At 41.3% G+C, this 13,204-nt stretch overlaps 1 protein-coding gene across 1 annotated transcript in view; it reads left to right on the forward strand.

Annotated features, from left to right (window-relative positions):
* Window positions 1-13,204, forward strand: part of LOC134343749 (serum paraoxonase/arylesterase 2-like) — a 66,819-nt gene that overhangs the window by 48,140 nt on the left and 5,475 nt on the right. The window contains 1 exon segment of the mRNA XM_063042491.1: window positions 3,703-3,784. Coding sequence (XP_062898561.1) covers window positions 3,703-3,784 — 82 coding nt within the window.

Genomic DNA, 13,204 nt, shown 5'->3' on the forward strand with positions numbered 1-13,204 from the left:
CAGCACACATTTCAATATGTATTCAAATTTAGTGACGATTTCTCTCTCTACTATGATTCCAGGCTGTGAATGCAGCCCATAACAGACTTTGGCTGCTTTTTCTTGTCTTTCCCTAGAGGTTGCTTTAAATGTATGGCACCTAGTTTGCGACATCTATGCTGAGGGAGCTTCCTAATTCTTCAGTATCCAGTTCTTCAATATGGTGGGTTAATTAACTCATTTTGGAACAAAGGGGAATTGATGGGCATGTGAGTCTCAGACTACAGGGTAAACAAATGGGATTAATAGGATTGCTCTGTTGGGAGCTAACATAGGGCTGAATGGCCTTCTCCTGCATTAAGTAAGTTTGATCCTTCTGTGAGCTGCTGATAATAATCTGAAAATGCTATAAACAGTTTCCAAATTATAAACGTTCTTTGAAAAGTTCCCAAAATCACATGTGGTATTATAAATGCAGCCCCAAAACTGGATTGGGCAAAATTGTAAAAATAAATTTGAATTGCAAATTCTCTTTATCAAAGTTCAAAGTAAACTTATCGAAGTACACATGGTATACAGGGTGTCACCATATACAACCCTGAGATTCATTGTCTTGTAGCCCTTCACAGTAAATACAAGGAGTTCAATAGAATTGATAATAGTCTGCTTCCAACAGGATGGACGAACAATCAATGTGCAAACGACAACAAACTGTGCAAATACACAAAGAAAAAATAATAAATAAATAAGCAATAAATAGCAAAAACATGAGATGAAGAGTCCTTGAAAGTGAATCCGTAGGTTGTGGGAACAGTTTAGTGATGGAGCAAGTGAAGTTGGGTGAAGTTATACCCTCTGGTTCAAGAATCTGATGCTTAAAGGGTAATAACTATTCCTGAACCTGGTGTAGTGGGACCTGAGGCTGCAGTACTTTTATCCTGATGGCAGCAGTGAGAAGAGAGCAAGGCCAGGATGGTGGAGGTCCTTGATGATGGATGCTGGCTTCCTGCTTTACCCATGATGACCTGGGCCATATCAACTACTTTTTGTACACCTTTCCGTTCAAGGGCATTGGTGTTTTCATACCTGGCCATGATGCAACCAGTCAATATACTCTCCACCACACAGCTATAGAAGTTTGTCAAAGTTTTAGATAATATGCTGAATCTTCACCGACTTCTAAGAAAATAGAGGCACTGCAGTGCTTTGTTAGTAATGGCCCTTGTGTGTTGAACCCAGGACAGACCCCCTGAAATGGCAACACTGAGGAATTTCAAGTTGTTGACTCTCTCCAACTCTGATCCCCTGATGAGGACTGGCTTATGAATATCCGGTTTCTTCCTCCTGAAGTCAATAATCACCTCCTTGGTCTTGCTGGCACTGAATGAGATGTTGTTGTTATGGCACCACTCAGTCAGATTTTCAATCTCACTCTTATGTGCTAATTTATCACCACATTTGATTTTGGCCAATGACAATGATGTCATCAGCAAAATTAAATACGGCATTGGAGCTGTGCTCCGCCTCACTGTCATAGGTATAAAGGGAGTAGAGCAGGGAGTTAAACACACGGCCTTGTAGTGCACCTATGCTGATGGAGATTGTGGAGAAGACGTTATTGCCTCTCTGAATTAACTGTGGTCTGCAAGTGAGGAAATCGAAGATCCACTTGCAAAGGAAGGATTGAGGTAGATCATCCCTACTATAAAGTCTGTTGGAGGTAACATCATGCTATGGGGAATCTTTTTGGCAGAAGAGACCGAATATTTGGTCAGGATGAATGCTGCTAAATACAGAGAGATCCTGGGTGAAAACTTACTAGCCTCTGACAGAATCTGTAAACTGGGGAGGAAGTTCATCTTTCAGAAGAACAACAACCCAATGCACACTGACAGAACAACCATGGCATGGTTAAAATGAAGAAAATTGATGTCCTTTAGTGGCTCCATCAGAGTCCTGACTTTAACCTGATTAAGCATCTCTGGAAAGAGCTCAAGATTGCTTTCCACCACTGCTCCCCACTAACCTGGCACAGCTTGAGCAATTTTGCAAGGAGGATGGATAAAGTTTGCTCCATCATGTTGTGCAAAGCTAACAGAGACTTATCCAAAAAGACTACTGGCTGTAACAGCTGCGAGAGGTGGTTCCACTGAGTACTGAGCAAAGGGGGATGATTACCTTTGAACTGCCGACATTTCAGTTTTTGAGTTTTAATTTTTCATGTTTTACAAATTTCCCTGTTTTTTGGGCTCTTCTATGAAAAAAAGAGCATGTGATTGACAAATAAAAATTCTCAGTTGAGTTGATCGAAATCTCTGGTTGTAATACTCATCTCCGTGAACAAAGTTTGTGGCTGAATTCTTTTTCCAAGCACTGTATGCTGTACCAGAAGTCTTCACAGAGTCTTAGATGTACTGTAGCGATATGCTACACACAGCGCTAGAATAACCACACGGAGTCGGTGAGTTAGAGTTGCGATGAAAGAGATTTATTCAAACTTCGTGGCCCGCTTTAAAGCCTTCCCGTTCCCGCTCTCCCTGGGCGGGACTACTGTGGGGAATGTATATTCCCAGACTCTTTTTGCGCGCGGGATTTTCCCCCTGCTGGTGAAGATGGCCTGGCGCCCTTTTTGCTGCTGGCCCTCTGCCTGCACGTGCTGTTGTGAGCCGGTTCGTGTGTGCCAGAAAGTGGGTTGCCACAGTACAAACATTTCTCTGACAAGGCATCTTGGGGAAAGCTGCAATGAACAGCTGCTATGTCACTACATTCGATGCAACAGTGATTCCTGCATGAATAAATTCTATTGAAGTGTCTCCAACAGTGGTGAGTCTCATCACCAACAACAATGAGATGGCCTACAGACAAGAGTTGGAAGAGCTCGAGGCCTGGTGCTAGGCAAATAACCACTTTCTTAATGTCAGCAACACAAAGAAGATGGTGATCAACTTCAGAAAAACTTGCACCACTCACATGCCCCTTTATATTGGCGGCACCTGCGAAAACTGCGAGTAGTTTTAAATTCCTGGGAGGGCACATCACACAGCTTCTCTTGGTTCCAGGACACATCCTACAGTCAGGAAAGCTCATGATTGCCTCTACTTCCTGTAAAGGCTTAAGAGAGCTGAACTGTTCACATCTATACGCATATCATTCCACAGATGTGCAATAGTGAAAATTCTAGCAAGATGCATCATTGCTTGGTATGGAAACTGCACTGTGGCAAACAGGAAGACTCTGCAATGAGTTGTCAAAACTACCCAACACATCACCAGCATCGGCCTACCTGCCATCAGGGAAATAAGTACAGAAAGGTGCCAGAAAAGGGCTAGCACCATTATGAAGGATCCCACTAGCTATTTGACACGATCTTAAATCCCGGTTTTGTAATTGTATTATAAATTATAAAGGAATTCTAACCTTTCTTATGTTACAAGTATTATTGTTTGAGTGAATGCCTCCATTTTATTAATTCATTGGTCTGAAAATTATTTTAAGCATTTACTTTTAGCATTTTTTGCTTGTTTGGTTCTTCATATTCTTATTTCTCCACTTCAGTTTGCTGTTATAATTGCAAAATTGTTTTTCTTTAGTTTCTCCAAAAATGTAGAAGAGATTCCCAATCTTTATTGCATTTAGTGATTAATTGTTAACATTACATTTTTAACGATTATAGAGTAAAATACTTATACAATTTAATTAAAGTTTTGCTTTCTTGTAATTCAGACACCTATTTCTTGCAGAGACTACAGCTTTTATGACCAATGTTCTGGAAATTAATCCAAACCATAGTCTGACTCAAAAGGAGGTAAGTCTGCGGGGAAAAAAAATCTTAGTTTCTGGGAAGTAAATTTAGACGTGATTTTACTGGCAAATGTGTAATTGCAATCACAGAAGTTGACAAATCCTAGACTAGATTGAAGTTGTTTATTAGCCAAATTAATTTTAATATTTATCATTTTAGTTACGTAATCCGCTTGAACGTACAGGGCAAGTTAAGTTTTCTTTGTACATTCTTAGGTCTGTCATTGATAATTAATGTAAGTGTAATAGTAACAAAGTCAGTCAAATGTCATTTATTTGAAGTTTAAAACACAAATCAATCTTGTACTCTCTTTATCTCAAACCTTTTATTGCTGTCTTCCCTTTTATATTATAGAATTTACGAAAGATAAAATGTTTTATTGCATTAATTATAACCTAACAGCTCCATGACTGCTGGACATGATTGATTTATATAATTGCCTCAACTGGGAAGGAGGCAAGGTCACATGGGAATCTTGTCAGATTAATGCAACACCGCAGTCATAGGGGTCTTGTAGGCAATGATGTTTAAGTTGCAATGTATATAAAATAGAGGAAAAATATAGATTCCTATTCAGGTCAATAGATGGAAATAGTACACATTTCGTAGTGGTGAGGCAGCCACAATTGAGAAACCCAATGAAATAGAAATTCTGTCCAGTCACAAAGGTGCTATTGGAATGGTAGAGAAATGCTTGATTAAACATTTGGGGAAAGGAAGATGGACAGCTGGAATGTGACAGACAAAACAGGCTGAAGGAGCAGTGATCAGCTGAAGCAAGAGTGATAATGGAAAATAACCAGAAGTATTGTCAATGAGGAAGATAACAATAGCCTTCAAATGACATATAAATGCTCATTTGAATGAGCTTTCCTTCTTTCTACGATGGAAAATTGACTAGATCTCTCTGTCTCCCTGCCCATAGTCTACATCTATCACTCAGCAGCCTCTATCCCACTCCCCTATAAACTGCTATATAGTGTCATGGAACACTACGGCACTAAAACAGGTCTTTCATCCCATTTAGTCCATGCCAAACTATTAATCTGCCTAATCCCATCAATCTGCACCCAGACCATAGCCCTCCATACCCCTTCCATCCACATACCTATCCAACTTGCTCTTAAATCAAACTGGCATGCACCACTTCCACTGGCAGCTCATTCCACACTCTCGCCACCCTCTGAGCGATGATGTTCTTTTTAAATATTTCACCTTTCACCCTTAACCCATAACCTCTGGTTCTAGTCTCACCCAACTTCAGAGGAAAAAAAACCCATTTGCATTTACCCAATCTATACTCGTGATAATATTGCATTCCTCTATCAAATCTCTCCTCATTCTCCTACACTCTAAGGAATAATAATCCTATACTATTCAGTATTTCCCTATAACTCGTGTACTCAAGTCCTGGCAACAATCTTTGTAATTTTTCTCTAAAATATGTTAGCAATCTTTCCTGTTCTGCCTCAGTCCTAATGTAGGGTCTAAGCCCAAAAAGTTAACTCTGTAGATGCTGCTTGACCCATTGAATTCAAAGTTTAAAATAAATTTATTATTAAAGTATGCATATATCATCTTATACCACCTGAAATTCATTTTCTTGCAGGTATTCATAGTAGAATAAAGAAATACAACAGAATCAATGAAATAAGCTACACACAAAGATTGACAATGTGCAAAAGAACACAAACGGCAAATACAAATAAATAAATAATACATTGAACCTGAGTTGTAGAGTCTTTGAAAGTGAGCTCATAGGTTATGGTTCATTTCAGAGTGAGGTCGTTCCATGCTGGTTCAGGAACCTGATAGTCGAAGAATAACTCTTCCTGAATCTGATGGTGTGGGACCTAAGGCTCCTGTACTTCCTTCCTGATGGCAACAGTGAGAAGAGAGCATGGCCTGGATGGTGGGCTTCTTTAACAGATGCTGCTTTCCTGTGGCAGGGCTCCTTATAGATGTGCTCCATACCAGGCCATAATGTAAGCAGTCGGGATACTCTCCACTGTGCATCTGTAGAAGTTCGTCAGATTTTTAGATGACGTGCTTAATCTGCGCAAACTTCCAAGAAGGTAGAGCTGCTGCTCAATTGAATGACCAAATAACCAATTGAATAACTACTTTGGTTCTGTCTTCACTAAGGAGGACATAAATAATCTTCCGGAAATAGTAGGGGACCGAGGGTCGAGTGAGATAGAGGAACTAAGGGAAATATATGTTAGTAGGGAAGTGGTGTTAGGTAAATTGAAGGGAATAAAGGCAGGTAAATCCCCAGGGCCAGATGGTCTGCATCCCAGAATGCTTAAGGAAGCAGCCCAAGAAAGGCATTAGTGATAATTTTTCAAAACTCTTTAGATTCTGGATTACTTCCTGAGGATTGGAGGGTGGCTAATGTAACCCCGCTTTTTAGAAAAGGAGGGAGAGAGAAACCGGGGAATTATAGACCGGTTAGCCTAACATCGGTGGTGGGGAAACTGCTAGAGTCAGTTATCAAAGATATGATAACAGCACATTTGGAAAACGGTGAAATCATCGGACAAAGTCAGCATGGATTTGTGAAAGGAAAGTCATGTCAGACGAATCTCATAGAATTTTTTGAGGATGTAACTAGTAGAGTGGATCGGGGAGAACCAGTGGATGTGGTATATTTGGATTTTCAAAAGGCTTTTGACAAGGTCCCACACAGGAGATTAGTGTGCAAACTTAAAGCACACGGTATTGGGGGCATGATATTGATGTGGATAGAGAATTGGTTGGCAGACAGGAAGCAAAGAATGGGAATAAACGGGACCTTTTCAGAATGGCAGGCAGTGACTAGTGGGGTACCGCAAGGCTCAGTGTTGGGACCCCAGTTGTTTACAATATATATTAATGACTTAGATGAGGGAAGTAAATGCAGCATCTCCAAGTTTGCGGATGACACAAAGCTGGGCGGCAGTGTTAGCTGTAAGGAGGATGCTAAGAGGATGCAGGGTGACTTGGATAGGTTAGGTGAGTGGGCAAATTCATGGCAGATGCAAATTAATGTGGATATACGTGAGGTTATCCACTTTGGTGGCAAGAACAGGAAAACAGATTATTATCTGAATGGTGGCCGATTAGGAAAAGGGGAGGTGCAACAAGACCTGGGTGTTATTGTACACCAGTCATTGAAAGTGGGCATGCAGGTACAGCAGGCGGTGAAAAAGGCGAATGGTATGCTGGCATTTATAGCGAGAGGATTCGAGTACAGGAGCAGGGAGGTACTACTGCAGTAGCACAAGGCCTTGGTGAGACCACACCTGGAGTATTGTGTGCAGTTTTGGTCCCCTAATCTGAGAAAAGACATTCTTGCCATAAAGGGAGTACAAAAAAGGTTCACCAGATTGATTTCTGGGATGGCAGGACTTTCATATGATGAAAGACTGGATCGATTAGGCTTATACTCGCTGGAATTTAGAAAATTGAGGGGGGATCTTATTGAAATGTATAAAATCCTAAAGGGATTGGACAGGCTAGATGCAGGAAGATTGTTCCCGATGTTGGGCAAGTCCAGGATGAGGGGTCACAGTTTAAGGATAAAAGGGAAGCCTTTTTGGACTGAGATGAGGAAAACTACTTCACACAGAGAGTGGTGAATCTGTGGAATTCTCTGCCACAGGAAACAGTTGAGGCCAGTTCATTGGCTATATTTAAGAGGGAGTTAGATATGACCCTTGTGGCTAAAGAGATCGGGGGTTATGGAGAGAAGGCAGGTACAGGGTTCTGAGTTGGATGATCAGCCATGATCATTCTGAATGGCGGTGCAGGCTCGAAGGGCTGAATGACCTACTCCTGCACCTATTTTCTATGTTTCTATGTTTATAATGGCACTTATCCCAGGACAGATCCTCTGATATGACAATGCCAAGGAATTTCAATTTACTGATCTTCTCCATCTCCAATCCCCTAGTGCTCATGGACCTTCGGTTCCTTCCTCCTATAGTCAATAACCAGCGTTTTGGTTTTGCTGACATTGAGTGAGAGGTTGATGTTCTGGCACCATTCAACCAGATTTTCAATCTCCCTCCTATGTGTTGATTTTTCACCACCTCTGATACCGCTAGCAACAGTGGTATCGTCACCAAACTTAAATATGGTATTGGAGCTGTACTTAACCTCATGGTCACGGGTATTAAGTGAGTTGTGCAGGGGCTAAACACACAGCCTCGTGGCGCACCTGTGCTGGTGATGATTGTGGAGGAGACCTGCACTGACTGGGGTCTGAAAGGAGGTATTGAGGCCCAGGTCTTTGGAGCTTAGTGATTAATTTTGAAGGGATGGCAATGTTGAATACTGAGCAGTAGTCAACTAAGAGCATCCTGATGTATGCATCTTCGCTATCTGCAGTTGATGAAATGGCAGCGACTGTGATGGTAGGAACATTGGAGCAGATCCAAGTTACTTCCCAGGCAGGAATTGATATTCTTCCAGCACTCTGTTTTTACTATTGATTTTAGCATCAGCAGTCTCTTTTATCTCCATATATACATGCTGGTGGAATAGGTAAACATGGTGCAGCAGTTAGAATATGTAATTTGATATGAAGGATGAAGAGAAGATTTGAAGTAGATTCATAAACAGAGGGTCCTTAAATGTTTGTCTGCAGATCTTTGGAAGTGACAAGTTAACAGTGGTTAGAAAAGCATTTGTGTATATTATGTTTTGTAAGTTAAGGTGAAGTTGTAACAGCAAGTTTAGGAGTGATAGCGATATAAAGCATTGTAACAGGCTCTTCAGCCCCTCTGTCTGTGCCAACCTTCACGTATCTATCTATACTAATCTTATTTATCAGCACTTGGTCCTAAGTCCACTATCTTTTGCCGATTTAAGTGCTCATTTCTGTGTGATTAAGGGCCTGTCCCTGTGCTTAAATGTTTTGAGAATATTAATTTCCACCACCTTCTCAGGCTGTGCATTCTGGATTGCAATCACTTGCTAAGTGCAGAAACTCCTCCTCAGATACCCAAATCCTTTATTCCTCACCTGAAACCCATGTCCTCTGCTCTTGCACATCTTTGACAAGGGGACAGTTTTCTTGGTACCCACACCATTTTCTGTTTTTCCTAATTTTGTACATGCTTCCACCTCTGCTACAAAGAAAATAAACCCATTCATTTTCCCTTTGTAATATTCCTTCCCACACAATGTTCTTGTTAATCTCTGCTCATTCTGCAGTGCAATCATATACTTCCTCTACTGTGGTGGCAAGAACTCACTCAATATGGCTCACCTGAGGACTGGGAGAAATTCAGAGTTCAGCAGAGGAGGACAAAGGGCTTAATTAGGAAGGGGAAAAAAGATTATGAGAGAAAACTGGCAGGGAACATAAAAACGGACTGTAAAAGCTTTTATAGATATGTAAAAGGGAAAAGACTGGTAAAGACAAATGTAGGTCCCCTGCAGACAGAAAAAGGTGAATTGATTATGGGGAGCAAGGACATGGCAGACCAATTGAATAATTACTTTGGTTCTGTCTTCACTAAGGAGCATATAAATAATCTTCCAGAAATAGTAGGGGACAGAGGGTCCAGTGAGATGGAGGAACTGAGCGAAATACCTGTTAGTAGGGAAGTGGTGTTAGGTAAATTGAAGGGATTGAAGTCAGATAAATCCCCAGGGCCAGATGGTCTGCATCCTAGAGTGCTTAAGGAAGTAGCCCAAGAAATAGTGGATGCATTAGTGATAATTTTTCAAAACTCGTTAGATTCTGGACTAGTTCCTGAGGATTGGAGGGTGGCTAATGTAACTCCACTTTTTAAAAAAGGAGGGAGAGAGAGACCGGGGAATTATAGACCAGTTAGCCTAACGTCGGTGGTGGGGAAACTGCTGGAGTCAGTTATCAAGGATGTGATAACAGCACATTTGGAAAGCGGTGAAATGATCGGACAAAGTCAGCATGGATTTGTGAAAGGAAAATCATGTCTGACGAATCTCATAGAATTTTTTGAGGATGTAACTAGTAGAGTGGATAGGGGAGAACCAGTGGATGTGGTATATTTGGATTTTCAAAAGGCTTTTGACAAGGTCCCACACAGGAGATTAGTATGCAAACTTAAAGCACACGGTATTGGGGGTAAGGTATTGGTGTGGGTGGAGAATTGGTTAGCAGACAGGAAGCAAAGAGTGGGAATAAACGGGACCTTTTCAGAATGGCAGGCGGTGACTAGTGGGGTACCGCAAGGCTCAGTGCTGGGACCCCAGTTGTTTACAATATATATTAATGACTTGGATGAGGGAATTAAATGCAGCATCTCCAAGTTTGCGGATGACACGAAGCTGGGTGGCAGTGTTAGCTGTGAGGAGGATGCTAAGAGGATGCAGGGTGACTTGGATAGGTTGGGTGAGTGGGCAAATTCATGGCAGATGCAATTTAATGTGGATAAATGTGAAGTTATCCACTTTGGTGGCAAAAATAGGAAAACAGATTATTATCTGAATGGTGGCCAATTAGGAAAAGGGGAGGTGCAACGAGACCTGGGTGTCATTATACACCAGTCATTGAAAGTGGGCATGCAGGTACAGCAGGCGGTGAAAAAGGCGAACGTTATGCTGGCATTTATAGTGAGAGGATTCGAGTACAGGAGCAGGGAGGTACTACTGCAGTTGTACAAGGCCTTGGTGAGACCACACCTGGAGTATTGTGTGCAGTTTTGGTCCCCTAATCTGAGGAAAGACATCCTTGCCATAGAGGGAGTACAAAGAAGGTTCACCAGATTGATTCCTGGGATGGCAGGACTTTCATATGAAGAAAGACTGGATGAACTGGGCTTGTACTCGTTGGAATTTAGAAGATTGAGGGGGGATCTGATTGAAACGTATAAGATCCTAAAGGGATTGGACAGGCTAGATGCAGGAAGATTGTTCCCGATGTTGGGGAAGTCCAGAACGAGGGGCCACAGTTTGAGGATAGAGGGGAAGCCTTTTAGGACCGAGATTAGGAAAAACTTCTTCACACAGAGAGTGGTGAATCTGTGGAATTCTCTGCCACAGGAAACAGTTGAGGCCAGTTCATTGGCTATATTTAAGAGAGAGTTAGATATGGCCCTTGTGGCTACGGGGGTCAGGGGGTATGGAGGGAAGGCTGGGGCGGGGTTCTGTGTTGGATGATCAGCCATGATCATAATAAATGGCGGTGCAGGCTCGAAGGGCCGAATGGCCTACTCCTGCACCTATTTTCTATGTTTCTATGTTTCTATGTTAATATACCATCTGTGGCCTAACCAATATTTACTGAAGTTGTACCATCTTGTCATCTTATACTGTGCCCAACAAAGGCAGGTAACCTATATACTGCCTTCATCATCCTATCTTTGCTGCCACTTTCAGGGATCTTTGCATTTGCAATCCAAGTCCATTGCTCTGAAAGAGGCCACAGAGGGTGGTAAAGAAGGCATATGTTATGCTTACCTTCATTGGTTGGGTCATTGAGTACAAGAGTGAGGAAGTCACATTACAGACAGCTTTATGAAGCTTTGTTTGGACCATTGCTGCAGAATTGTGAGCAATTCTGGTCTCAGCATTACAGGAAGGATGTGGAAGCTTTCGAAAAAGTATAAAAGAGGCTTACCATGTTGCTACCAAGACTAGAGAGTATGAGTTATAAGGTGAGATTGACAAATTTGTTTTTCTTTTGGATCATTGAAAGCTTAAGGGAGCTCTGAAGGAAGTACATAAAGTTATGAGAGGTGTCGATAGGGTAGTTAGTCAGAATCTTTCTCCCAGAATATATGTCAATTACTACAGTGCATGCATTTAAGGTGAGAGGGGGGATGGTAGGTGCTTAAAACAGACTGCCAGAGCTAGTGGTAGGAGATCAGTGATGGCATTTAAGGGGCTTTCAGGTGGGCAGATAACTATTGCAGAGAATAGAGGAAAATGGATCATGTGCAGGCAGAAGAGATTTAGTTTATTTATCATGTTCATCACAGACATCGTGTGCTAAAGGGCCGGTCCATGTACTTTGTTTATATTGCACCATAATTAGCCTCTCAAAATAGTATCAGCTTGCATTATCAGTCCTATGATAATCTATGACATTCTCTGTCCTATGGTGTAGGTAAGTAGAGTATCATCTCTGTACAGGAAAGCAAACCACACTAACTATAGGTAAGAGGGCCAGTGACTGTTCCTAGGGATCTTAAAGTGTATGAGAGTGGGGGATTGGGGCGGGGGTCAGGGCTAGAGAAAGCTATCCTCGCAGGGGTAAGATACGTGGTATTGGTAATCTGGAGTGAGCTGCCGGGGAATGGGTAGAAGTAAATACAATTACAATGTTTATAAGGCTTAGGTAGAATGGTGCTTTGATAGAAAAGACATTGAGGAGATATGCACCTAATACAAGAAAATGAGATTAGCATAGAAAGGTATCATGGTTGGCATGGACAAGCTGTGATGAAATAATCCAGCTTTGTACATCCAGTTCTATGATTCCAAGTGTGAGATATAGTTTGAAGTATAAGGGTGGAAGCAGTAAACTGAAATTTCACTGGAAAGGACAATAGAGAATTGAAGGTTAGATAGCTCAAAGAGGGCATTGCATTCCAAATTGACGGGTATTCCAAAAATCAGATTTATTGAAGTATTTGTTAGTATTCTAAAAGAAATTTATATATTTTCAATTGTTAACTGTTTACACCTGTATTATCATCACTTAATCGAATGCAAAGATTTCCTCTGAAAGAGACAGGTATTTGTTGTTTCATTTCATGACTGAATAGCCATGAATTTAAGAATTTTGGAAAATAAGTCATAGAGGAAATACTGCAACAAAAAGAAGAATCATAATTTGGATGCATATAAAGTTAGTAAAATCTGTACATTAAAGGAACATCTAAAACACTTGTATCACCTGTACATATAAACTATATGTTTTCTCTATGTATAGTAAAACAGTTGGGCCAAATGCATCTTTTTCACCCTTGACCAATTCTGAATTTCTGCCAAGATATGAAAATGAATCAAAAGTGTCTTTGATTTTCTAATTTACAGGCTTCCTAAAAGCAATTTCCATGGCAAGGCTGGTCCTTATAGCTGTGTTATAGCTTGCTCAAAGCAGTAGGGTTTGTGAGGCCACGCCTATTCTGTCCCATGCTGTGCTGCACATGCTGGTGCTTAGTGAGAGGATAGGTTCTGAGTGGGAGTGGCAGTAGTTCATACTTATGATATGGGTGGTGCCAGGCAAACGTCAATAGATTTATCAGATTATAGAATATGTCTCCAAGGTCTTTGTGGTTTCTTGCCAGTAGCTGTAATGACATTCCAATAAGCAGGAGGCCATGAAGAATCAGACAACTAGAAATTATTCAGACCATGTCGGTTATCCATTCTGCAGCTTCCTGCATAGCGCTATTTACCAGTCTCCCTTTGCCCTCAGCTCATTTAATTTCCACTACTTGACAG

Source organism: Mobula hypostoma, chromosome 3 (genome assembly GCF_963921235.1).
Source record: "Mobula hypostoma chromosome 3, sMobHyp1.1, whole genome shotgun sequence".
NCBI lineage: Eukaryota > Metazoa > Chordata > Chondrichthyes > Myliobatiformes > Myliobatidae > Mobula > Mobula hypostoma.